The 27,898-nt window shown below is 39.3% G+C and overlaps 1 protein-coding gene across 1 annotated transcript; it reads left to right on the forward strand.

Moving 5' to 3' along the window:
• Positions 1 to 522: 522 nt before the first annotated feature.
• Ankrd22 (ankyrin repeat domain 22) lies at positions 523 to 26,120 on the forward strand. Its single transcript, XM_013157066.2, has 6 exons — positions 523 to 838; positions 16,947 to 17,138; positions 20,006 to 20,113; positions 23,091 to 23,168; positions 24,988 to 25,086; positions 25,400 to 26,120. Exons 1-6 carry the CDS (start codon positions 818 to 820, stop codon positions 25,475 to 25,477), a joined length of 576 nt encoding a protein of 191 aa, XP_013012520.1. The 5' UTR covers positions 523 to 817; the 3' UTR covers positions 25,478 to 26,120.
• The last annotated feature ends 1,778 nt before the right edge of the window (positions 26,121 to 27,898 follow it).

A 27,898-nucleotide genomic window follows, 5' to 3' on the forward strand; every position in this document is an offset into this window, starting at 1 on the left:
GAGGAATAAATTCTAGTGCTCTATAGCAATCTGGTGATTATAGGCCACAATAATTTTTTGTGAATTTTATAAAGTAGTGGAAATAGTTTCCACAACACACACAAAATTATGAATGTTTAAGGAAATAGAAATTCAAGTTGCCCCAGTCTGATCATTATACATTTGTCTCCAATATCACATCATGTGCACAGTGATTATGTGTCAACTAAATTCAAAAACTAAAATGTTCGTTTAATTTCTTAGTTTACAAGACTCTTTGAGCAGATGAGTGGTATTTCTCGTGGGTAGCAACTTTAGAAAGTCTGAGGATTGTTTCTCAATCTTATGCCAGGCATATGCAGCTTTCACTTTTCACACTGACGGGTAGCCTTTCTTAATGACCACTGAAAGCAGATTTCAATTACAGGACATGTCTTAAACAACGTATCCTATTTTGAACTTTGAATCCTTCCTGTTAACTTGGGAACTTTCCACCCTTCCCCCTCAACTTTGCTTCCTTCTCTATTGTACACTGCTACTAGCGAGCAAATATGACTCAGAAACTGGCTCCTCAGGTTGTGACATGCAATGATACACCACTCGGGTCATTACACAGTAAGCCGATGCCTTTGTTTCTCTAGGTCTACCTCTCCAGAAGGAGCACATTGCTTGCTCTCTGTGTTGCTGGAAAAGCACTCAGAGGTGTGTAAGGAAACAGTTTGCCCTAGCTTGGGCTTCTAGGGATCTTTCTTTCTGGAAAGAATTTTGATTATAATCAGAAATACGTCTGGGAGGTTCAAGAAGCCCTAGAAGAAAAGCAGGCCTGTAAAGGACCAGCATGGGAATCCTGTACTCTGAGGTAAGTCATGTTTCTGAAAGTATAATCCCTAAGCTGTTAAAATTTGCTCATGTTTTTTTCAAATATCATTTCCTATTCCTATTAGTATACCTCTGTTTCTTCTGTTTCTTCTCTTCTTTCTGTGTATTAAGCCAGAGCAAATAAAGTTCTTTGTGCTGGTATTTTAAATATTTTAACATGTTATCTTACAATACTAAAGAGTTACCTGAGAGCAGAATGATACACATTTCTCAGTGTTTTCAAGGTTAATCTGGACCTTGCAAAATTGTTAAACACCTGAACAGAAAATGAAAATTGTACTTAATTGGATTTTTTTAAACATCCAAAACATTGACTAGTTTTTCTATGGAGCAACAGATTTCAGTTTGGTATGTGAAAAACAAATTACCTCTAGCAATTATTAATAAAGACCATCACCCAATAGAAAAGGGATGGAAACTATTTTTGATACATTTTTGATCAATATTTCTGTATTGAGAGTATCTTGTATCAAATAAGATTTTGACAATATTTCAAAGAATCCAGAGAATGGTGTTTATACAAGCGTGTAAGAGGTGTGATGAGGTTATTATTCACAATTTACTCTTTTTCCTATTGAGGCAATTAACTAGTTAGTCTGCATTCCACTCTGGTGTTTAAGGGAACCTCCCTCTTTGATTTTGATCTTCTAGCATAGGCCGTCTCTTTGCTCTTATTTCTAATGCCATTTGTGCATGTGTATGTATGTGTGTGTCTGTGCTAAACGTGCAGTTTGGCCATTTTATCATTCTACATACGCCTTGATTAGTGATTTTAGTCTCCTGAAGAAATCATACATATGAAAATGACAAGCACATGATGCCTTCAGATGCCGTCCTGTCACTCTAAACTTTAGACTGTCTGCGGGACTGGGTGAAGGACTTGCTTGTGACGCAGTTTTGAGAGCACTTCAGGGAATCTCTTTGACCATCTGGGGTAAGGGCCAAAAAACTCCTTTTTCAGAGAACACTGCACAGGCGCTTCTGATGTGGGTGATCAGTTCAGCATCATCCCAAGGGAGAAAGAGGAATGCTACTCTAGGCCAGTGCTTTTCAATTTTTAATGGGCATGTAGATAACTTGAAAGTCTTGTTCAAATGAAGATGCTTACTCTGTAGAGAGGGTGAAGCCTAAGAGTATGCATTTCAGCTTCTTATCACTCATTTTTCTGATCTGTGGACTACACTGACTAACCAGGCTCTGGCCTAGGAACAAAAGACTCCTAGAAGAGTGTTCCAATGTTCTGTTGGTTGGGTATCAATTTGACAGATGGGTTGAATTAAGGCAAGACAAGGCATGTTCAATTACATGTGTCAGTGAGAATATTCCCAGAAGTAGCATAAATGTTTCATTTTTCAGACCTATTGAGTAACTTGGAGTTTTCTATGAAGTTTTAAAAAGAAATATGGTAACTACACACACACACACACACACACACACACACACACTAAAAAGTCCTAACTTACTTAGAAACTGTTGAAACAAATGCTTTTCCCTACAACTCAGTATCAGAAGGGGAAGTCGATTGCAGGCCCTGGTATCAGCATTTTCCCTGGTATCAGCATTTTCCCTGGTATCAGCATTTTCCCTGGTATCAGCAATGTGAAGCATGGAAATCACCTGGGAATTCTTAGTCATTCAGGAAAAAGATGTTGTTCCCGGCAAATCATTTCTCAGTTTATGGCATGTATCCTCGCTGTCAAATTTTGGTACTGTGTTATAAGATGTCCAGGATGAAAATAATCTGACTTGAACTATAGACCAAAGTGCTGAGGAGGCATTAGTGCGTTTGGAGTATAAGGAAACTTCGGTCATGGTTTCTCTATGTGGGTAGGAAATATGTGTGAATTGTGAGGAAAATCCTTGTCTCATCTTTCAGAATTCAGATGCCAAAATTATCAAGGTTAGGCATGCCTTTATTTATACCTCTGAAAGAGGTGAGAATTGAAGATGCTCATTATTTGGAAACCCAGAAAGGACTGCAGTGAAATGGTTTGCGTACCTGGTAACTTGAACATCTCAAAAGCGAATCTTAAAAATAAATTAAGGTAGATTAAGTCAAAATTCTGCTGAAATTATCCACAACACGTAGAATCAAATCCAAAGCCTTTACTGTGGGTCCAAAGGCCAATGTTCTTTGGTCACCACTGCTTCCTAACCTCCCTGCGCTGGCCACGCCCACGCGGCCACACTGGCCCATGTGGTTTCAGAACTCGTGGATCAAGCTCCGCTGTGAGAGTCCTAACATTTGAGCTCCCTCCGTCTGGGAAGTTTCTAACCATAGAGCCTTGCTCAAATCTCATTTGTAAGAGAACTAGAGAAGCCTTGTCCTTTTCTACATATGATAACTAACACACTTTTTAGTTTATTAAATTATTTATTATATGTTATCTTATTTTGGGGTCCTTAGGTATTATCATTATGATTCCTAATCTGGCTGATTTTGAAGATATAACAATAGCTTCCCTGCTTTAAATGTCAGTTTCATAAATGTTCATTTAGTTTGTAGGAAATAAGATAGTAGGTTACATGAGAGCTATGAGAATGTAAAAACTACACACTTGTTTTTCCAAGAAGTGTATGCCAAGATCATAAGTTCAGGTACAGCCAGGAATAATACACACCATCGTCCAACCTTTTGGAAACTGAGGCGGAAGGATTGGATAATTGAGCCCTCCCTGAGAAATTTAGTGACTTAGTGAGGTCCTGTCTAAAACCTAAAAGTTACAAAGAAGATAGAGGGTATAGCTCAGTGAGAAGGTCTTGGCTTCAACTGATAGCACCACCAAAAGAGAAAAATGACCAAGCACACAAAATTCCTTCAAACCATATAGCTTGGGGGAAATTCTTGAATATAGGTGATTCATAATTTACAACAGTTCAGCTTTCATGCTTTTATGACTATATTTATTTTAGATACATTGCATAGCAAGAACCAAAATATATCTTTGATATCAAAATAATCCAAATATCCTTATAACCAATTTCCATAGCTTTTCGTAGTTAATTAATATCACTAAGAGAAAAACATTGCAGGATGGAGAACAGTCTCATTATCTTGATGCATAATCAGACCATCGGAATCGTCACAAATCAAGCATGCATTTCTTCAAAGGCAATGGTGTTCTGGAAGATGCTTAAGATTAAGTGTGGAGGGCCAGGGATGTGGCTCAGTGGCCCAGTCTGGCATATGTGAGGTTGTGAGTTCTATTTCTGGTACAAAAAAGAAAAAAAAAATCAGGTGTGAGAAAGATTTTATTTCCTGCCATCTCCCTCCATTTTCTTTCTCTCACATTCTGATATTGAGGATTGAACCCAGTATTTTTGCACTGAGCTGCATCCCCGGCCCTTGCTTACTTTGAGACAAAGTCTCACTGAGCTACTAAATTGCCCATGAGCTCAGATTTCTGAGTCTCCTGCCTCACCCTCCCTGAGTGCTGGGATTATAGGAATGCACCACCATGCTCAGCTTGCAGGGTTCCATAATTTCAGAGAAGCTGTCACAGGCTTGCAGAGTCAAGAGTGGGCAACTGTGAACTTGAGCCTCAGTCTTGATACGTGAGTATTTTCCATTGAGATGTCGTAAGGCTCCAGCAGTCTATCCACTTTTCCTTAATCACATTCACTTGTACCAGTCAACAGCATGAAGTGATAATATTGTTACTAAATCACATATAATTGCCCGAGTGACATAAAACAAAAGGCTGGGAAATAAGAACATCTTCTAAAGAGGCTTCCCATGTGCACAATAATCTGTCCCTATTTTATCAGTGTACAGTCTACAGTGAATCACAATTATTTCTGTGCAAGTGTTTCCCACCACTTATGAACTCCTTGCAATTTTAAAATAAATTGCTTTCCATTTATCTCTTTTCTCTAGCATATTCCTTGAAACACAGTAGATAGTCCCTAAGTGTGTCAAACAAAAAAGAGAAAATGGAGCTGAGGGCATAGGTCAGTGGTAGGTCCGGCATGCACAAGGTCCTGGATTCAATCCTCAACAGCAGAATGAAAACAAGAGAGCAGGAAAGAAAAAAGAAAAGGCAGTTCTATTAACGGACGACTTTACAGTACTACAGCTGGCCTTGGCAGGCATCTAGATCTGAATACGTTCTAAAATAAAGTGTGATACAATATGTCTAGCAACCTCAGGTTATCACATTTCTGGATAGATGAGGAAGACTATCTTCCTACCCCAAGCATTCATAAACAAGAACTGATTACAAGGAAGAGAGATAAAGTGAGCAGAGAAGAAAATATTTTGCCAAGAATCCTCCTTGAGGATGAGGGTGAGAAATAAGCGTCACTGTGCTTCTGAGAAATCTTCTCAGATAAGCTTCTTTGACAAGTGAGTTCTGTGGATGTAAAATCAGGAAGTCATGACATATTCAGATGAAAAGCCAGAGGGGAGAAATACTATACTTTTCCTTTGTTATTGGCCTAGAAGAAGGAATTTATTAAGGGCTTTATAAATCACAGCATGTGATATCTTCTTGTCTTTTCAGAAGAGACATTTCTTCATGTAGAGGTTGCTTTATTCAAGTAATTTTGCCTTCACTCTTCAGAAACTTTTATGGAACCTGTAAGTGGGTGAGGCTGCTCACAAGCATGGACTAATTCTGCTGAGCCACAGGCAAAGTCGCCGCTGCCCTGCCCACTCTTGGGGAGTTGTGGAAATGTGCTCCCTCACATTTTATGGGGAGCCACGCTGGAATGTGGAGGTAGCTGGGGGAGCTTTGCTTTGGGAAATGTCCAGAATGGCACAGGTAGTTTGAAAATGCCTATATTATTATAATAATGTCAAGTATGTCTCTAGCCAGGTTCTTCATTATACTTAGAGCAAGACAACACATAATTATGCCAAATAAAATACACAGTCATCAATGTGCTGAGTGTATCATATTATACCCATACATACTTCTTAAATTTTAGAGCCCAGAAAAATGAGATGAAAAATGGATAGGGGTGACATTTGACATCAAATTTATGGCCATTTATAAAGCAGACATCCAGATTGTCTAAAAAGTACATAAAGTTGTTCTTAACATTCCAAGTTTCCAGAGTTCAAATACTAGAGTTAATAGCAGTTTTGAAGTTGCATTTGTTATGTATGGTTCCTGTCTCAGATGAAACCTGTTTCTTTTACCTTTGCAGAGCTTCTTAATCCTCACTGTGCATCAGAATTGCTGAGGAGCTCTCAAATGGCACTGATGCCCTCAACTTGTGCCTGTAAATTTTTATTAAATTAGTCAGTAAAATATTGACTGTGTTCTCACGTTTTCTAAACCTTGACCCCATTCTTAAGCTCATTTCCTAGCCTGGTCAGTTGGATCAGTTGTCAATCAACAGATGACTTTTATCCATGCAATAGGTGTTCACCCGAATATCAGTCTGACTATAGAGAAACTGCAGTCTAGTTAGGGAGATTTGGATTGTTCCACTGGTGGAGGCCAATGAGCTGCTGGAGAAACTGTTTCTTGAAGCTCATAGGAGAGAATAAGGAGAGTTCTTGGAGATTACCTGGATTTTATAAATATATAGCATAATTTGAAAGACTGAAGGGTTGCTAACAGTTAGCCCAAGGTTAGGAGTGAGGAGTCTGGCCTGATCAGAGACTTGAGAACAGTAAAAGCACAGTAATTTACACTTACCTGACCCACTAAGAAAAGCTTTGCAAACCAGGCAAACATCACGGATGCCTCACTGTCCAGGAAATAAGAAACATGCCCAATTTCAGTAGCAATAAGCATACTCTAATGAAAAGACAAGGAGATATGATATGGAGTGCTTTGGGCTAGGAGTCCAAACTAACTGGATGGTCAGGGAAAACTTCTCTGAGGAGGTGACATATGGGCAGATACTAGATCTGAAAGCCAGCCAAAGAGCTTCCAAGAGAGGACAAATACCAGAAGACAAAAATAAGCATGGAATGGTCCAGAATAGCTGACATGTTGTGAGCAAAGAGGATGGTAGATGAAAGGAAAAACAGAGGTCTCAGTTTTCCAGCGAGAGCCCAGCTGTGGGAAGCAGGTCTCCAGGTTAGTCCTGTGAATCCACACACGCACTCCTCATGAAGGTTCTTTCTTGTCTGACTCCTCGCCTTCCTCGGCACCTTCTGAAACAGGGCTCCAGCCAGGCATCCTCTTACCTGGTCACCACTTCAGTCTATTCCACTGCCTTCATGAAAAATCGTAGCTCAATTCCTTACAATCTTTTTCCTGTGGCCTATTCTCCACCTTCTCACTTCTGTCTGTTACACTCCAGAGCCCACTTCCAGCTTCCTGGAGCGATTTCCCCTCTCTTTCTGCACCCCACCCAGGTCTTCCTCAGTGAGCCTTAAGCTTCAGGATTGCTCGTTCTCCCTTCTTGACCTCTGTTTTCACATCAGCTCAGTCTCCCAACATAAATACTTGAATTTCTCATCCCTAGACACAGTTAATTTATAAACTCTTCCATCACAAAATTTTTTAAGCAGGACATGTTTTATTTTTATCATATTGAAAAATATGTATCATTGTCAAGGAAGCAAGCCAAAACAACCGACAACACAATTAACAGAATAGCATGTACAGAGCAGACTAGTTTTGGGTACTTTGAATTAAGCACCTATGCCAAATCAAGCAGGCTAAAACTGTCACACTGAGAAAAAGTTCTGATTCATTATAAACATATGAATTCTGGGAAACTGGAGATGACATTTCACAAAATAGTAAACCAAAACATGAGTCATCCACTGGGTTAGAAAACTGACCTTAGCTTGCAAGGGAACATATGAAATGTCACTGTCATTCATCTGTTTCCCCAGAGACAATGCTCACTCCCCCCAATAGAACTATATAAACCATCCTTGGTACAAATTCTCATAAAACAAGAAGAGTATGTAGGTCTCAGAATTTGTTAGAGGTTTCATAAAAACTGAGCTTTCATTTCTCTGCTTTTGTTCTAAATTAAATACAAAGTGGTTTGTACCTTAGAAAAATCATTTAGGGTGGGTTGCTCCTTTGAAGTTTCAAACAGGAAATCTTTTATTCAAAAATGACATTGTCCTAGAATAGTCTTACTTGTTACCAGAGAAAGAAATTCATACTCATGTCCTATAAATACTTTTATGCTTTTGAAAATGTTTTACTGTTTTTCTTATACACATAAAATGATCGAATTGTGGAATGCCTGAAGCAAACAAGGGCATTTATTTTTGGCAAGAATTTATGCAGTTTGATTCAACCAAAATGAGCTATGATGTGTATGAACAATTTTCACTTTAAGTCTCATCTGGAATCAGGAGGGATCAGTTATCTATGGGAAGACCAGACCACGTTCTCACATTAAATGGGATTGGCATTCCTTGCGTCTCTTTTGATGCCAAGTTGGTCAGGAAGTGAATAAAAGCAAAGGATAGAGAGAAAGCAGCTCATACGATGAGCAGGCTCCTACCTTATTTATTGCCTATCTGGAAAATCAACCACAGCAAAAAGGATCCTCGTGGTCTGTTAAATGAGAGATAAATAAATGAAACTCGTGAGTGGACACTAATGCTGCTGAGATCTGGTACACTGTACACCATTTCCTAAAACTAAGGTTTTAGGATGGAGAAAACAACCTGTTTTACCTATACATGAGCACAAAGTGGGGAAAGACAGAGAAAAGTTTCCTTGGAATTCTCTGATGAATCTCATACACACATGAAAGCACATCTGTGAATGAGCAAGATTAATCCAGTTTTTAAATATAAAGAGACAAGGCGATTGAAGTAATATTCATTACTTTGGGTCATTCATGCAGACTTAATCGGTACATGTAATATGCTCAGCATGGAGGAACTACCATGAGCAGTTATACTTTCACGGACTTGGACATATGTGACCTTTATGACTTAACATCTTCAGTGTGCCTAAATCCTTTAAGCAAATAACTAAAACTGGATACTGAACTCTGGTGCTTGTGAACTAAATTTTATAAAACCTTATTTATGGTTCTGTGCAGTCATACTGCAACTTAATATTATTCTTGATAATTTAAGTTTTGCAGGAAAGGCCACAACAGCAGCACCTCTAAGAATCTGCCCTCACCGGTAACTCTACCCCTATCCTTCCCCTACCAAGCAGAGGGCTTGACTTGGGGGACACTGAGCTTCCGTGGGTCTTGCTGCTGGAGGGCGGCGGGGGAGTGATCCCTGAGGCAGAATAGCAAGCCAGAAAGCACAGCTCCCCCGGCCACTGCCACCACGGGGCAGGGAAGCAGACAGAGGGCAAAGAGTCTAGCATGCGAGCCAGGACAGTGCAACGTGAGGCAGGAGCAATGGTGTAGAGGTCGAGGGCTGAGCAGGAGGTGGTGGCTTAGCGGTAGAGGCCGACCCGGTGCCAGGCCCTGGTTCGTCCCCAGCACTACAAAAGGAAAACACAGCTGCGTCTTCACTCTTTCTCTGCCGGCACTTTCACCAGCAGGGTAAGTTAAGAGCAGGTAGAGCCGCAGAACTGAGGTCAGCTTTGAAACCGACGCGTTCACCTGTTTCTGTGTTTCTAGTTTCACCACTGAAACTAGAACAGATGCTGCACGCAAGCTGCCTTAGCTGGTCAGCTCTGGAAACGGCACCAACACTGTGGTCAGGACTGAGTGAAGGACAGTGTGGCCCGAGTTCTTCCACTGGGTGGACTCAGTGTGTTTTCTTGGACTGAACACGTCCTCGGAACAGGTCTGGTTAGCTTCTTAGAGAAAAACGAGTAAGCAGAAGACTAGATTTTCTTAGCTTTTGTCCTAGAACATTGATAGTGTGCTCCTTGGCTCTTGGGTTTCGTTTTCTGGGTATGTGTATGGGGACGGCGGTGGGGGGGGGGTCTTGCCTATTTGTTTTGCTGCTTTTAATTTTCAAATTTTTAATAAAAATGCAAACCAAGTACATTTGCAAGTCCAGTGCAAACCAAATGTACATTTGCTGTACATAATGGTCACATTCACTGTGGGGAGTTGGTTCACACACATCACTCTTTTACTTCCTCTTCCATTTCCTCCCTCCTCCTGGTTCTAGCTTTTGGCCCCCTTTCCATGTGCAAAAGATCTTTCTCCCTATTTTTTTCTTTTCTATCTCTTGTTTTGATTTTAAGTTGTTTTTTGGGGGAGGTTTTCCTATAAGATGAACCATATGTTATTTAAAGCTGTTCATGTTTATTTCACTTAACATTGTAGTTACAAAGTGCATCCACTTTCTTACAAATGCTTCAGCTTTATCTTCTTTATGGCAGAGTAGTACTCCACTGTGAATAAACACCACATTTTCTGTACTTACTCATATGTTGATGGACATGCAGGCCACACCCAGGGTTTAGCTTTCATAAGTCATCCTGCTGTAAGAATAGGTATGTAAGTATCACTGTGGCGTGGCACCAACCCTTTCAAAAAGATTCCTGGTGGAGGGATGTGGGGCACTGAATGGAATTTCTAATTTTAGTTTTTAAAGGACTTTCCATTTGGATTTCTGCAGTGATTATGCTGATTTACATTTCCACCAACACCATAGAAGAATCCCCCCTTTCTGTAGCTCTCTCAGTTTATGATATTATCTGATACCATGATGACAGCCATTCTTTCTGGAGTAAAATGGAATCTCAGTATTGCTTTAATTTTCATTTCTCTAGTTTCCAGAGATAAGCACATATTACTACAAACAGGACTATCAAATCTTAGACTTTCTGACAAGAAAAAAAATCAGTCTAAAATTCTTACAATCCCACTTACCTGTCTTTCTCTCTTGCTTTGTTTGGTCTTGGAACCAGAATTCTTTTCCTGAGTAGTTAGGCTAGTGATTGTAATTTTTTTCTTTATTCACTATTTCTTCATTCTGTGAGCTATAATTTACTTTTCATAACTGCCCTGCTCGTCTTCATTGGCTCCCGATGATTTCATAATTATAAGAGTAAATAACACTAATTGGGGGTTTAGTGTGAGTCAAATCTAGACTAAATGCTTAATATATACTCTCACATTTAATTTTTCCTGTGGTAAATAATAATAAAGAAGGAATAGTTATTAAGAGATTGTGACACAGGGTATTTACTTAGATTTGTAACCAGAACTCACATAGGTAATCACTTGACAATACTAGGTTACCTAAAATGTGCAGAATGTGGCCTGAACACTATGAACTTGCTAATTTTCACTAATACTTTCTCCGCCACATTTACTCATATTCTTTTCTAAGCATAGCTTTCTGTTCTTCAGAAATAATGTACTGAAGCTCTTGTCTTACACCCTACAGATACGAAATCTTGTCTCCAATAGCTGAGTGTGGTGGCTCGTGCCTATAGTCCCAGCACTTGGGAGGCTGAGGCAGGAGGATCACCTCAAATTGGAGACTAGACTTGGCTACACAGTGAATTCAAAGCCAGCCTGAACCATAAACTGATACCTCAAAACAACAAAACAAAATCTTGTCACTGAATGATCATTAAAATAAAAATCTATTTTTTTTGGAAATTTTCTCTGCTTTGCCTGTGGACCATATGTTTTTCTGTTTTTTCTGCAGCCTCTCTGGCCATTATCTTTTTCTTTTTGGCAGATATTGCTAATTCTAGGTCTGTCTGGAGAAAGACGCTAGATATGTAACAGTACCAGCAGGCATCAATGCCAAAAGAGGACTGATGGGTATCCTGAGAGTGTAGGCTGTAAATCAGTGTTGGGTGCAAACCTCAAACACAAAGTCCTACAGCCAGAAGACTTTTTGAAAGCTGATTTTGAAGCTTAAAGGCAGAATGCATGTATTCTTCAGCCATTCCCCTTACTTTGGTCCCTGACCCTGCTAGTTATAAGCCCTATAACTTTGGGCAAGGAAGACGATTTCCCTTAATTTATCCTGTGCAAAATGGGCGTAACTCCACTTACTTTCTAAGGTTGTCATGAGTTAAGCGAAATACCTGAAGTTGAATAAGTGCAGACATCACACCCTCCCTTGTGTAGCTGACAGTTTAGTTGGAGAGAAGCCTATTAATATCACTGCCTCAGTGCATTTTGCGCTACCGTGACAGACTATCACAGCCTCAGTAAACTGGAATGAAAGAAATGTGTTGGCTCATCATTCTAGAGCTAAGAAGTAGGAGACTGAGGAGCAGGGTCTGATGAGGGCCTTCTAGCTGATCATTCCATGTTGGAAGGGGAGGAGAGACAGAACAAGAGGGGCCAAACTTGTCCTTGCATCAGGAACCCACTCAGGCCATCACTGACCCATTCCTGAGGTACTAACATTAACCATTCATGATGGCAGGGCTCTCGTGACCCAAATACCTCTCATTAGTCTGCCCCGCAGCATTCAGTGGGAATCAAGTTAGCCATAGAGGAACAGTGGGGATGCATTCCGGCTAAGCAGGCTCATGTCTTTATTTACTTGGAGCAAGGGAATAGATAAGGAATTTATAGAAGGTGCCACTGGAAAGACAGGCTGTGTGAGATTGCAAAACCATGTGTGTCCGTACAAGGACGCAACCTTGTCTTGACCCAGCTGGTCACTGAGTGTGTTTTCAGCAGGAAGATAAGATTCAGTTGCTGCATTCTGAGGATGGGTTGGAGCCTGGATGAGTGAGGTGGGCAGGCAAGGACGGCTATGAGGGATGACTGACACACACGGGAAATGCTTAAATTAAAAAAAATTACAGTGAAAGACACACTGACCTTAATCTTCCTCAAAATGCTCCCCTTGCTTCAAACACACTTTCTGAAGCAGTCCTGGGAGTCCTCCTTAGATTTCTTTAGTCACACTGTCCTGGCTGCCCTCGTGGCCTGAAGGGATTCATAGCACACCTCATTCACGCTCATTCTGACTTTGAGGAAGAGCCAGAAGTCACATGGTGCTGGATCCAGGAGGTGGACAAGGACCAGTAACATTTTTACAAGCCTGGCTTTTCACCGGACGGTTCTCAGTGCAGATTCACCCTCAAGAGAGGACTGCAAACTGCTTCAGAAAACAGCGAGCACAATGAGGTGTAACTGTTTGAAGCAAGGGAAGTATTTTGAGGGGATTAATGGCACTATATATTTTACTGTAAAACATTTTAAAATTTAAACACCCATCATGTGTTTTGATCATTCCTTATAAAGCTAGCTTTATAAAAGTCCTGGTGAGCCAGTAAAGATTTGAACCAGAACATTAGCAATGTGGGAGAGGGCTGGGATCAAAATTAATAGGGAGTCCGGTCACCAAGTTAATTTTCCAAGTGCAATTCCTCTATACCCGCAGTACCCCGATTCCAGGAACTATTCAGGCTGAAAAGGATTTATAACAACTTTTCCTTCTGCCCGAGTAGACACCACTTCCTATTTTTCATGTCTAGTCTGTCCAACAACCTTTTCAGTTTATTTTCTTTCTTTATTTTTAACTGGCATAATAATTACATACTGAATAATTACATACTGGAATACAGTGTGAAAATTTCATACATGTATATAATGTATAATGATCAAATCAAGTAATTAACATTTCTATCTCTTAAAATATTATTTGTGTTGGAAATCTTGAAATTTTCTCTTCTAGTTCTAAGAAATTGCTGTATATAAGCAACAAAATAAAAATTCCAGTTGCTGTTAAATGAGTCATTCTCCTGGGCCATAGCTAGGCTACTTTTCCATGGGACTTCCCCAGCTGCTTTTATTACTTTTCCAACACGGAGCTGCCCTCTGCTGGAAATTAAGACAGCAACAGCACACTCCAGCTCTTCCCACAGCTCCTGTCAAATGATGTGAATCTCTAATGAGCCGGGTAGACTGACTGACTGACTGACTGACTGACCGGTGCTGGGGATGGAACCAGGGCCTTGTGCATACTAAGTAGGTGCTCTATCACTGAGCTGCCCCCTAATACTTTGCTTTTAAAGACCAGATATTTTGTGCCTAGGACAGTGGAAGCCTGGGAAAGACTAAAGATAAGATCAGGTTAATATTTTAAGTAACACTGCACAAATGGGATTGGGAAAACCCTCAGAAGCACCTAGTGCTTCACTCAGAAGAATTCTGTCCTGTTTTTAGTGAATTTTCAGTAAAGATTTCAAGGAGCCCAGGAAGAGCATTAACCTTGGAGGCTGGGGACCAGGCAGGCAGCACAGATGACTGCCTTGGGGCAGATGGGATACGGAGTGGTGGGGACTGTGCAGTATTGGAACCAATTATTTGGGATTTGGCGTCACATACATACCTAGAGGTATTAAATATTCTTATTTTATTTAAAAATAACTTTATAAGGCTGGACTCAAACCCAAACCTCTCAATTGTCAAGAAAGTACTCTACCCTAAAGTACATCTTTCAGCCTTACTTTTATATTTATGTTAAAATATCTTTTGAAAATTATTATATTGCTTTGAATTCATTTGATTGGCAAAATCAGATACCAGTGGTTTTACATCATTTTGTTCTATTTAGTTTTTTTTAAAACTTGTTATCAAAATTCAAATGACTAAAAAAAAATTCAAATGACTGGCCATTGTCCCTAAGATCGCAGGAATTCAATGCAGGTCTCTCAGCCTGTTTGTGGCAGGGAGATGTATTGGCTAAGATTAAAGTCCCAGAATTCATAAATTATGAGAATCCAAAAGAACTTCCTTTTCACTTCTTTATTTCATGATCAAGGGCTCTGAAACACTCGAAAGGAAGTGAATTGGCCCAAGTCACCCCGGATGTTAGTAACAGCCAGAATTACAGCTGTGGTTTTCAACACCAGAGAAGTGTTCTTTCCACTGCTCTGGTCCTTCCTGTCAGTCAGGTGGAGTCCGACACACCCCTGTGCCCAGATGATGAGAGGCCTGGTAAAGGAAAGACAGGTGAAGCTGAGCAGGTAGTTCATTTCTATTGAAATGTGCAACTCATGTATATCATATTTACTTCATTTTGGGGACCTGCATCCTAATTGTTATAAGTTGATTTTCTTTCAGGATGTCTCAGGGTTTTCTTTCAGGATGCGCACAGGTGTATTACAGGCCTGGGGTGGAGCCCAGTGGTAAAGTTCTTGCCTGACATGCATGAGGCCCTGGGTTTGATTCTCAGCACTACCACACACACAAAAAAAAAAAATACTTACAAGTGACATAGTATCACCTGACTTTGTCACTGATCCGCAGATCTTATGTAATCCCATAATCTAAAGTTGTTTCCTTAGCGACCAGGAATATAGGCTCGTGACAGAGCACGTGTTCAAAACATGGCGATAGAACGTGAGGCTGTGAGTTTGATTTTCAGAATTGTACACATGCCAACAAGTATGATTGTGTATCCTGTGTGTACGTGTGTCTGTATCCCATTTCTCCACTAGACGGATACATTTCCCATAGATACAGGAGACACAGCATACACTTTTGTTCCTAGCACTATGACTAATGCCTAGCAGAGATATGATATGATTACTAAAACAAGGAGTATTTTAATTAACAATAATAATAAGAGTAACTTCCATAAACTAAGCACTTCTATTTGCCAGGTATTTTTATAAATGCTTTTTTACACTTTATACAAACCAACAACAACACTAAAAATAATTCATCTCTTCTTTAAAAATTAGCTGTAAAACCAGCCTGAGAGTATTTTGTATTTGCTTGCCATGTGTGTAGTTCTTTGTTGAATGCTAGAGACGCAGTGAAGAATGAAATGGATGCACCCTTCATCCAGACAGAGTTTATATCCTGAACTTCAATGCTCTCCCCTCTCAGTGCTGCCTCAAATGCCTCCTGATTCATGCTAGCTTGGAAAACATGGATATAAATAAGAAAACAATAATCCTGAAGAACAGATACCAGTGTTAGGAATCAGAAAAGACTTCTTAGATAAAGTGAAAATTAAGCAGTAAATAGAGGTTGACTTAGGGGGAGTCAGCTGACTGCTAGGGAAGTGTTTTAGGCGGATGGAGCACGCAGGGTAGCGCCCAGCTGGAAGGGGTAAACTGGGGCCATCTGAAAAACAGAAGTGCAGAAGGGCTGGAGAGGGCAGGAAGTTAGTGGGATGAAGCTAGCTTAGGTTCTCCTACAAAATTCCCCTGATACTTTCCAAAGCTCTTTATAATGTTTTTATAAGCAATATCTAACAAATGTCAATTTCTCATTGCATTCATTATTTACTAGGACAAAATACCTGACACCTACCATTTGAAAGAGAAGAGGTTTATTTGGCTCATGATTTCAGAGTGTGCAGTCCATGGTTATCTGGTTTCAAGGCTGAACGCACATGGGGAAAAGGGCTAGCAGGGGAGAGCTGCTCAGCTCATGGCAGCCAGGAAGCAGAGAGAGAGAGAGGAAGGAGCCAGGGGTAAGAGGGAGCCTTTCGGATCACATCCCCAGTGACTCGCATCTTCTGACCAGGCCCTGCCTTGGGACCGCACATTCGGCTGTGGATTTATCAGTGGACTAATCCAGTGTCCCCTGATCCAATCACCTCCCAAAAGCCCCACTTCTGAACCACATGAGACTTTTGGGAAACGTGTTAGGTCTAAAACATACCAATTATATCATTTTTACTTATACATCATTTGTGTAAAACCTGCATTTTATACGTTGTTGAGTTCCTTGAGTCGTTCGGGTCTCATTCCATCAACCAATACTGCCCTGAGCTCCTTCCGGCAGGCTCATTTTAGCTTCAGTGAGCTTCTCTTGCTCTGGCTGCCCATTTGCTTCCAACCACAGTATACAGTTTCCTTGTGGAGTCAGATTTGCGATATTTCATCTATTTATTCACTCTTTTGTTTCTTCACTATTTGTCTCTTCTATGTGTCAGGCAATTTAAGAGAAGGTAAATAAATGCTCCTCATGGACTTAGGCTCTTCTAATTTAAAGGCCAGGCATAGGCAAGCCAAAACCTCGGAGCAATATATTGCAATTTGGAAACAATTTTTAAATTATTAGGTAATGATTTCTTCTTCCTCTTTCTCTCCTTTTCTTCTTTTCTTTTCTTTATCTTCTGCCTCCTCCTCCTTCTTCCAACTTGTGTTTTAAATCATTGGGTAATGATTTCTCTCTCCTCTTCCATCCTCTTTCTCTTCCTCCCTTTCTCTTTCTCTTCCTCCTCGTCCTCTTTCTTATTTTGGTCTAATTATGTTTCAAGAACTTTTTCTGTTGTTCTTCACACTCAGCCTGTCTGCCAGGCAGCCTACCAGAACGACCTGGCTCAGGTGTGGCGGTGGGTGAAAGAAGACCACCACTATGTCAACATTCAAGACGGCTTCAATGGAGACACTCCTCTCATCTGTGCTTGTAGGCGAGGACACACGAGAATTGTTTCCTTCCTTTTAAAAAGGAACGCTAATGTCAACCTCAAAAACCAGGTGAGGCTGTTCCACGTGAGTGGAGAGTTCAATTACCACTTCCTCTCCCCCACTCGGTGGAAGTGGTGAATGTCACTTTTCCATTGTTTGTAGCTCCTAATATGCACAATTATTTTTTTTGTTTGTTTTTGTTTTATATTTTGGTATGACTTTGGAGAGACTGATATATGCAAAGGACATTTTACTATGTTAAATAGCATGGTAAAGCATAGTTCAATCAACACACATACTGTATGATTGATTTTGTCTTTGTACGTTTGAGGAGGGAGAGAATGGTTCACTCCCTTGTCTGGATAAGTACACCTTCTTCCTTTCTTCCTCTTATTTCTCATCTTTCCTATGCTCTTCTCTCTCTTTCCCCTTCTCACTAATACAGAAATCATGGGAACGTTTCTTGTTAAAGAAAGAGAGTTTGTGGCTATAAGGTAAATTAGCTGACCTAAAGAAGTTCCTATGTTCTTGTAACATGAAAGAAAGCAGTAAGAAATCTGTTGAGGACACATACGCTCATAAACCAAGGCCATGAAGTAATACAAAAAGACATAGAGAATATGTGGCAAAATACAATATTAACTAGTTTGGAATTTTCGGAACCATGTGTGTCTGCCAAGAGCACATTTGCAGAACCCTTGTGAACACCTAGCATCTGCATTATAGTAAAGGCAACATTTAAAGGATACTTAATACACATTCAGAGTAACTTTTTGCAATAGTTATGAATTTCCTGTACCTACTGCAGTGCACTCAGGGAGAAAAACATCTGCTAGGGCCCCACTTACCACTAACAAGTCACGTTAAAGATGAGCTCATTGGGAGAAAATCATTATCAGAAAATCAATCACTAGTCACTTCTTACATGTGTTTACCATTCTTTGCTTGGGTGAATTTTTGTTTGTTTGTTTGTGGTGCTGGAGATCAAACTCAGGGTCTTACCCACCCTCATTAAGCCTTCTAGCACTAAGCAACACTTTCAGCCCTGGGAGAGTTTAAAAACAAGTTATGCCTGTGCTACTAAGAAATTAGCTGTTTAGTAGAGTGATAGCAGGATCACCTTAGAACACATGTTAGGGTTAGGGTTGTGGTGAGCTATGCTGGTGTAAGTCGGAAGTCGGGGAGCTCTGGTTGGCTTTCAGAGTGTGCTCATTAGAAAGCTGACAGGAGGAGGTGTTTGACAGCCAAGGTCTTGGACTGAAGAATAATTTACCTCTGTTTTGCAGAGGACAACCTCTGGCACCCTATTCAGAACCTCTGGTATCATAAAACCTTGAAAAGGACTTCAGTGCATACTTTAAATTAATACTCATAGATACTTTATCAGAGGTAGTTTTCGTTTACATTTTCTACTTCTTAAATGTTTCTAATGGTGCTTTAATGTTTAATATGTTTATTTTTTACCAAATAATAGTCTTTATAAAGAGTAACTGAATAATTTCTTTCTCATTTCTTAAATCTGATTATGAATTATTTTCAGAAGTACTGCGCAAACAAAACCCTTACAAACAAACAAACAAACAAATAGATCTGCTGGTGGTTTGAAACACATGCCTACAGAAAATAGATACCATGGAAGGTGGATTGAATTAAAATGGAAACAAATGTTATTTTTTGTCTGTCAACTAATTTTAAAAAAGAAAATTAAGTACTGATTAGGAAGTGAGCTTACATTGTTATCATCTTACTGGAGCACAATTCAGCAGCAAATGTGAGAAATATTAATACAGTCACATCAGGAATTTAATTTTTAGAAACTTAAGCCAAGGGCAAACCTAGAATTGTTGACAGTTCTGTGAAGGATGATACTTAAGTAATATTATTATAAAAATTAAAAATTTGAAATGTCTAATACAAAGCATTTAGCTGAATAGAGTTAAACAGAAAACCATGTAACAGAAAACCATTACAATGTTGAATGGAAAGTGCAGATATTCTAAATGGACATTTGTAAACCAAAAAAGGCAGCACATAATTTTAAATTCAATGTAATCTGATATTTTAAAACACTATATATTGTAAAGACCTAAAGAAAATATAGTACAGTACAGTATAATACCAATACTAACTGTGGACTATCTGATGGATTATTCCAAATTCTGTTATTATACTCTAGTTTAATTTTCAAATTGTTTACAGACCACATAGAGACCTTGGTATTTAGAAAAACAAGTAAGTGCTCTTATTTGAAAGCAGTGGCCCGCCCAAGTGGAAACTAACCTCTCCTCTCTCTTGTGCTTCCTTTCTTTTTATTGTTTTGATTTTGATTTCTATTTCAGTTACAACAGAATCTGTTTTGCATTATACTGGTCCGTGCATGTTTTTGGCCACTTTCCATTATGAGATCCAGAGTTCCCTTTCCCCACTACCCTTTGAAATTTAAGTTTATCACCTGGTAATATCAACATATTTGAAAAATTAGATTTCTTGCATGCTTTACGACAGCTTGTGTACATAAAGGAACATGAAAAAATTACTATGTGGTTAAAATTTTCCTATGAACATACTGAACAATGGACAATTGTCCACTACAGATTATAAAAGAATAACAATAGTTTTTCATAGAATTTCAGTCCTGTGTTTATACTCAGTTTCTTAGTTTGCTCAAAAACTGAAGCAAATGTGAGAATCCATCCTGTGATTAGTTCTACAGTATACACTCACCTGCACTGTTTGTCACTGGCCTCCCCCCACCTTTTCCTCTAGACTGAACTGTTCTGTGATCTGGGCAGTGAAAATCTGAGTTTATTAGCCAGATATATTCCACAGGAACTAGGTGCCATGAAATCCTAAGAATAAAAAGCATAAACTAAACTTTTTACATGGTAACATCAAAATGTAAACTTTGAAATAAACATCCTCTTCTTATTTTGTAGAAAGGGAGAACCTGCTTGCATTATGCTGTGAAGAAAAGATTTACCTTCTTTGATTATCTACTCATCGTCCTGTTAATGCCTGTCCTGCTCATTGGGTATTTCCTTATGGTGAGTACACCAGTTAGAGCAAAAGGCAAGTTCACATGAGATCCATGGTATGACTCCTAGAGTTTTTCCTGACCAGTGAGATGCTGTACAGAAGTGTAACAAAATAAGCCCTTGGCTTGTACAGGTGCTCCTGGAATTACAATGGTGTTATATCCCAGTAAACCTTTCATAAGATGAAAATATATTCAGAAAATGTATTAATACAACTAATATACTTGGCATCATAGCTTAGCAACACAGTGTACTGTAGAGTATTACTTACTGACCCGAGGGATCAGGTGGCTAACTGGGCACTGCCCGGCATCACAAGTGAGTATCTGACTACTTATTACTAAGAAAAGATCAAGAAAAGATCAAAATATGCCTCCACATCGTAAAACTGAAACACTTTTTGAAAAGGAAGACCAGAGCAACTGTATCTTAGGGACTGTCTGCTCTCCATAAGTGACATTTCTAGTGCATATCCGATGCTGATTAAAGTGGGAAGGAAGGTAGCAAAGGCTGGTAAACAAGAGGAAGGTCAGCTGTGCAAGGCTGATATGGAAAAATAATTGAATCTTGAATGGGAATCATTGAAAGGAGTACAAAAACCTGAACATTTGAAAAACAACCCTCTTTCTACTACTTTTCCTCTTGTTTTTTGTAAGAGGAGATTATGTTTTAGTACATCCTTCTGAGTTTCCAATTTTTAAAGGCCTAACTTGGTGAGCTGGAAGACAGATCTAAAGAAACTGACAAACACAGAAGATGTCAGTGGAGAATTTGAAGCCGTCTTTCACCTTGATGAATGGAATCATGCTTGAATGCATCTTTCGCAGGATCTTTTCTTGAAAAAGTAAACAGGTGACTGATGTAGGAACACATTCATAAGAAAAGGACAAAACTTCAGGAATTTTTGTTTGTTTTTACAGATAGGGAGGCAGGTCTGTGCTGACTCGTTCACTTTTTCACATCTGGGTCTGGCTCTGTACTTTTCACTGGTGGCTGAGATAGAATACCTGATGCCCAAAGTTAGGGATGAAAAGGTATATTTCTTATAGTTCTTTGAGGTTTCAGTTCAGTCGGCTCCAGGGCAGCGTGGCATGGCGGGACAGGCATTCACGGATGCCGCAAAGAGCAAAAAACAAAGCGAAAGAGTGAGACACACCTTCTTCTTGTCCTTACATCGTATCCTGGCTCCACCCCTAGATGGGTGCAGCACTCACACCGCCAATCCCAGCGCTGGACAACAAGCCTATCACAAACGCTAGATTTGGTCGCATCCATATTATATGAAACCTGGGAGGAGGCAAAGGAATACATAATCTATAACAGGCTCCCTTGTGGCCACTTCAACCTTTGAGGGAAGCAAAGCGGATGCTTAATTTACTCCAGGTAAATGAACAAGTTCCCTTGTTTTTATGTTGATAGGCCATGCATGTTAACCACCCTTGTTAAAATAAGTTTCACTACAAAATCTGCAATTTTAAGAATGTTATTATCTCCTTAGTGGCTTAAATGTTACAGAATATGTGAATGTCTAATTTTGATGTTTGAGTATGTGGAAAAGAGTAGGAAAACTGTATTTCACTAATAAACTTTATATCCCTGAAGACTTCTGGGAAAAGTCATGTCTATTTGTCATAGATTATTTGAATATTTGTAATTTGGGGGCAAGAGAAAATTCTCATTCACCTACAAATCTTTTTTAGAGATTCAGAAGAAAAGCACTGCAACTTTGATTAGCAAGTTTCATTCAGAATTTGTTGACACACAACTCTTTTTTCCAAGACGTTCCAGTGTTTGAAAGTTGCAGATCTAAGCAAAAATGTTGATGGTAACGAGCAGTTTGGCTCTAACTGCACAAGTCCGCCATTCACCAGTGGAGCCTAAACTGTAATTTGTGGTGCACAAAGAATCAGCTGCACAGGAGGAAATTATAGGGAAGAGGACCAGAAAGCACTGAGTCATTTCAGAGACAGGAGGATGAAAAGTAGTTTAGCAGGTGACAGGGTGAGGTACAAGGAGAAGAGATCACGGAAGCTCCGCATCTGCAGAGCTGACCTCTAGGCTGCGTCCCCGTGAGCAGGGAGCTATGCGTCCTCCAGGATCTGCTGCTGTCAGAAGTTTCCAATTGTTGCGTAGCCAGAACTTCAAGGGTCTAAAAAGGGAAAATAGATTTCTGAGGTTAAGTTTTTCGTTTCTCCAGTCCTTCACCACATGTTTGTAATGAACCGGACGCTGTGGTCTGTGTTAGGGATACAGTGATGAACACACAGGCACAGACCTTGTCCTCCCAAAAGCCTCAGAGGCTGATAGGAGTTATTAATCTAATGGCATAAACACACATGAAGCCACCATGAACAGGCGGCACAGAAGTGACGGTTTTTATGAGAGCCCGGAAGGAAGAGATTTTATCTAGTCAGGTGAGCCATGAATGCCTTTCCTAGGAAGAAGGGCAGGGCAGAGATACAAAAGATGAATTTCCAGGCAAATGAGGGAAAGCTTCCAGGTGGAAGGAATTCTCTGCACGTTGATTTTCTGGCAGAAAGGAGCCTGGCGAAAACAGACTAAAAGCCAGTGTTGTTTAAGCAGGGTGAGTCAGGATGTGAGAGAGGACTAGGGCTGTCCGTCCTGGGAGCGCCATGCTGAAGAGTTTAATTTGTCATCAGAGCAGTGGGAAGTCTGGAAGAGTTCTGAGTTTGGTAAGACAGGAGCTGGGTCACAGTTTCAGTAGAATGTGGTAAGTCTGCTGTGGGACCTGAAAATACAAATTTCAAACAAATTTCTGGGTCCTGAGGCTGTTACCCCAGGAGTTCATCCTGAAAACTGGCTTTGATTGCTATGGAGGGGAGTAAGAAGGTGGGGAAACGTTAACAAAGATGCACAGGTTCAAAGCAGCTTGGGGATTAGCATAAGTCCTACCGATTCAAGAGCCTCAATCACAGATGGAAAATGTTTGTAATACAACCTGTCTTGTGCTTGCTGTCTGTTTCAGGTATCAAAGACGAAGCAGAATGAGTTTCTTGTACGAATGCTTCTGAATGCTGGTGTTGAGGTTAATGCTACAGACTGTGTAAGTTTGTGTTTTTAGCCACTTTGAAGTAATATTAAAATATTACAGTTAATATACTTGCCATGTATAAGATTGCTTGCTTTATTTTCCTAGACATGTTTACATTTACCTTTCTTTTCTTTCCTTTCTTTTTTTTTTTCCTCATGACCAATCAGGCAACTATGAGGTTATTTATATTTTAAAAATTAAACTCATAAGAATAAAATCTTCATTGAATATCAAGCACTGGCTTTGACAATGATGCAAATTTAAGGAAAATGGAAGGTCTGATGACAAATGCTATTCTCAGTCATTAAGAAGACTGTACCAGAATGCCTAGGTGTTACTCTGAGTTTTACTAGATTGAGTTTTACCAGATTATAAACTGATTTCAGTCCTCTTGTTTTTAAGATGGAAATCTAGAGTGCTTACTTCATAGGTCAGGTTCATGCAAAGTAGTAAGCGGAATGCTTGTGTAGAGTGAATGCTCGCTGGTGTTAACAGCTGACACTGCAGCCAGGATTCCACCGCTTTCAACAGAGGCCCCGGTGTGGGCAAAAGGTCGCTGGGGATGAAGGGAAATGCAAAAATGGTAAGAGCAGTGACAGATCAGGAGCACCAGCTGGCTTCTTCCCATAAGACACGTAGGACCGTTTCTGCCTTTTGCCACTTTCAATGAACATAATGGCTCAAAAGATTTTATTCTGCTTTATTTGCTTATGTTAATTGAATTAAATTTTAGTTTGGGAGGGTTGATTGAAAAGGAAAAGTTGGAATTTGATTATAAACACTAACCTATGTAATGCTTCCCTCGTTCCATACGTATTATTCTTGTTCTATGACAGAGAATATTGCCCTATCCCTGTTTCTATTTACTTTAGTTTTGATTGTATTTAACTGTACTTGAATTGAGACAATTTTATGCAATCATGTGTATGTGTCACTGTAATACGATGACTTTAACTCTTCTGGGAAGATATCCACAAGGGGGATAGCTGAGTCAAATGGAATTTCTAGTTTTATTTTTTTGACAGATCTACATCCTGACTTCCATAGTAATTGTACTAGTTTGCATTCCAACCAACAATACAGAAAGATTCGTTTTTCTCTGAGGCCTTATCAGTATTTGTGATTATTTAATATCTTCATGACTACCATTTTTTTCTGGAGTAAGATTTTTTTTGTGTCATTTTCTTGACTGGTTTTTTAAAAAAACAATAATAGTTCAGGCTGGCCTTGAACTCACTACGCAGCCCTGGCTTGTCTGAACCTGTGATGATTCTTCTGCCTCAGCTTCACTGTGTTGGGTTACAAGGCAAGTGGCACCCTGCCCAGTGGAAAGACAAAATTTTGAGTACAAACCTGCCAGCTATAAATTTACTTGATCTGTAGTAAGTGTTTTAAATTGGTGCTAACAGAATATAACTACTATGATCTTCTAAATGTTCTGTAGTGATAAGGGCACTCACCTTCTTCCCATTGTGGGGATGGAGATCTATAGAACTAATAAAATATTTGCAAAAAGGCTCATGTGGAAATTCTTTAAGGAAAAAGATAATAAAATGAACAAGGTGTTGATTGTTCATCTTATCTAATGCTGCAAACAAACCTTATTGTAACTCAGCCTCAGTTTTTCCTAAGTCCCATTCTGCAGCTTGGAACAGAAAATGAGAAAGTGGAAGATGCTGATGGTTTATTAGATAATAATATGCATATTGAAGTATAGGAGGATACTTTTTAAATACTAGAAATAGCAGACCATTTTGCTTGGTTCTACACTGCAAACTTGACTGCTGAAGTCTGTGGAGAGCCCGACTGATGAGCGCCCTGTGTGTTTCAGGACGGCTGCACTGCGCTCCACTATGCCTGCAGAATGAAAAACCTGACGCTCATCCCTCTGCTCCTGGAGGCCCATGCAGATCCCATGATAAAGGACAAGGTAAGAGTCTTGAGCCAGGGTCTGAGGTTCTTCATATCTAGACTTTGTATTGAGGTTAAATTGCCTCTCATTTGAATAACAGTAAAATTGATTGTCCTCATTAAGCAATGAGATTACTTTTAGAAATACTTTTAGAAGTGAACATGTAAAGCATTGTCCAGCTTGAGTTTTTATCTTGTTTTGTTTCTATGCTAAGAGTCTCACTTAGGGATTTGGGGATGTACTTCACCAAGAAGTCATATCCTAGCTTTTATTGATCATTTATATTTGACTCTATTGGAAGTAAATAACTGTAATTTCTTTTTCTCCTCAGCATGGGGAGAGCTCATTGGACATTGCACAGAGACTAAAATTTTCCCAGATTGAATTAATGCTAAGGAAAGCATCGTAACCCTGTGACCTCACGACTGGAGACACAAAGTTAAAGGACTGGATTCTGTCTACATCTTAGACTACTGGTCTGTGGGCCACCTAGCAGGGTTTCTCCTTCAGGATAATCACAGCCATGTTCATGTTTTTGAAGAGACTTTATTTATAGTCTTTTTTATACAATGTAGTTCACCATCACCATAATTGCTCCAGGAGAAATATTAATGTTATTGGAGTATCCGCCTGTGTCAAGAACTGATATTTCAGATTCAGACCTTCCTGAAGAAAAGAAACAGCATTATCTGAGATAGACTCTCTCTTTCCAGGTGTATTAGGTATATAAAAAGTCTGTCTTGTCTACATCATGCCAAGGAGAAAAATCTGTTCCTTTCAGGTTCTTTTAAGTACAAATAGGAGGAGTCCAAGTCTGTACATTTGTGTAGAATGGTATGTGTGTGTGTGAAGCTCAAAGATGCCAATGTAAATAGGCCTTTGATGACACAACTTGAATAAAAACTTTTATCCATTGCTGAAGGTGAGTATGTTTATGCCACAGTATGTTTAGAAAACATCACAGAGCAAAACTGTTTGTAGAAACCTCGTTTACCAACATACCACTAGAAATTTTCATATTAATTTACAAATAAAAACTACCTTGCTCTCTCCCTGTGAGTCAGTGCCATTTGTGGACTGGGGGGAGAGAGAACAAGGTCACACCAGCAAGCAAGCCCAGTCTGGGAACCAGTGCCATGTGCAGGCTGTTGTCAGACCAGAAAAAGCCATACTGCAGCCCCTCTTGATGCATTGGCTGGCGAACAAGAAGTACCAATCCCCCACCATCAGCACCCCTGTAAATGACCAGCTTATTCAGAGAAACACAGGCTGTGATGATAGCTATTGAGGTGAAATGCAATTGGATGCCTGTGGTGCTCTGGTGTTACACTAACATTGCAGGTCTAGGGCCGGTGGTCTGATCATAGGTTCAGAGGAGAGTGGTATGCAATGTGGCAACCAGGAGGCAGCTCCTTCTGGGGGTTGTAGCCACTGTTGATTCCTTATGGTCTTGTTTTGAAGTCCTATATCATTTCCATTGTTTTGTTGGGTTGGGTTTTATTCTCTTTTGTTTTGTTTGATTATGTTAAATCCAGTGGCAGGAGCAGCTGTTTCAAAGATGCAAGATATATTATGGTAGCAATTTGGATTTACTATGGCTTGTTTTGAAATCCTTTATTGCGTTCATCATTTTGTTTTTATTGTTTTTATTCTACTCTGTTCTGTTTTGATTTTTACTATGTCTGAAGTTATCTGCAGATGTCAAGGAGCATTATGGTAACTTGTGGATTTTGTAATGTTTTGGAGTCCTTGTCTCTTATATTGGTTTGTTTTGATTGGCTTTATTTTGTTTTATTCCTTTTAAAATAAAATAATAAATGAATAAATAAATAACTACCTTGGTTTCAACAGGACATGTTAAAAAGTATCCTTAAGGAGCTGAGGATATAGCTCAGTGAAAAAGTATATACTTAGCACGTACAGGGACCTGCATCAGATCCCCAGCACTGGAAATTAAAAGAAAAAGATTATAATCCTCTTGTAAATGCAAAATGGTTACCACATTTTCTAGTTTTGTTGACTTCATTTAAAAAATTTTTTGTGTGCATAGTGCTGCGGTTGAACCCAGGGTCTCAGAAAATAAAAATGCAGTGCAGCACTGAGTTATGCTTCTAGCCCCAGCTGTTTATTTTTATTGACAAAATAGTACTATAATTTATTTGGATAAAACACTTCACGAAAGACAGAGACATACACTGGTTATAATATAATTATATAATAAAATAGAATCTAGATTATACTAAAAAGAGATAATACCAAAACATCTATTTTACTTCTTTTATAAATGCTACACAGTGGAAATAAAGACTTTTAAAATTTGACTAAATTTTGATAATTAAGACTAACCCAGTCATAACTGTAGACATGGGTTAAATTATACTATATATGATAAGAAATACAGTCACAGAGTAAAAGGTTTTCTATCCTTGAACAGAACAAGGTCTAACAAAAATCAAATTTAGTAATATTTACTGAACTATGTAAGACCCCAAAGAAAGTAGTAGTATCTAGATTTGGGTTCTGAAGTCTTTAAGTATCTCTAAATTATTTAAGATTCATTAGCATGGAATTTAGTTCCTCTTGACTCAGAGATTAAATTTCAAAAGTGAATGTCACACACCAATATAGCTTCAACACACACCATTATACTTCTAGTGGTGTACTTTGGACAGACGCAGTATACTTTTCATTTGACTTGAGATTAAATTTTCCAGAATAATATTGACATAATTCACAACTGTCATTTTTGAAACTGAAAATTGAACAATTCTCTAAAGAAATCTCTAGATTTATGAATGAGCTGGATTTTCTAGCAGTGATTGTTAGGATG

Source organism: Cavia porcellus, unplaced genomic scaffold (assembly GCF_034190915.1).
Source record: "Cavia porcellus strain 051 isolate PalLab524CR breed Dunkin Hartley unplaced genomic scaffold, mCavPor4.1 scaffold_28, whole genome shotgun sequence".
NCBI classification, from domain to species: Eukaryota; Metazoa; Chordata; class Mammalia; order Rodentia; family Caviidae; genus Cavia; species Cavia porcellus.

Bases quoted from the DNA above. Each gene is read 5' to 3' on its own strand.
- Ankrd22 (XM_013157066.2), top strand. From the start codon at position 818: ATGGGAATCCTGTACTCTGAG. The intron at 839-16,946 runs GTAAGTCATGTT...CTTCACACTCAG, and splicing joins TGGGAATCCTGTACTCTGAG to CCTGTCTGCCAGGCAGCCTA. The intron at 20,114-23,090 runs GTGAGTACACCA...TGTCTGTTTCAG, and splicing joins TCATTGGGTATTTCCTTATG to GTATCAAAGACGAAGCAGAA.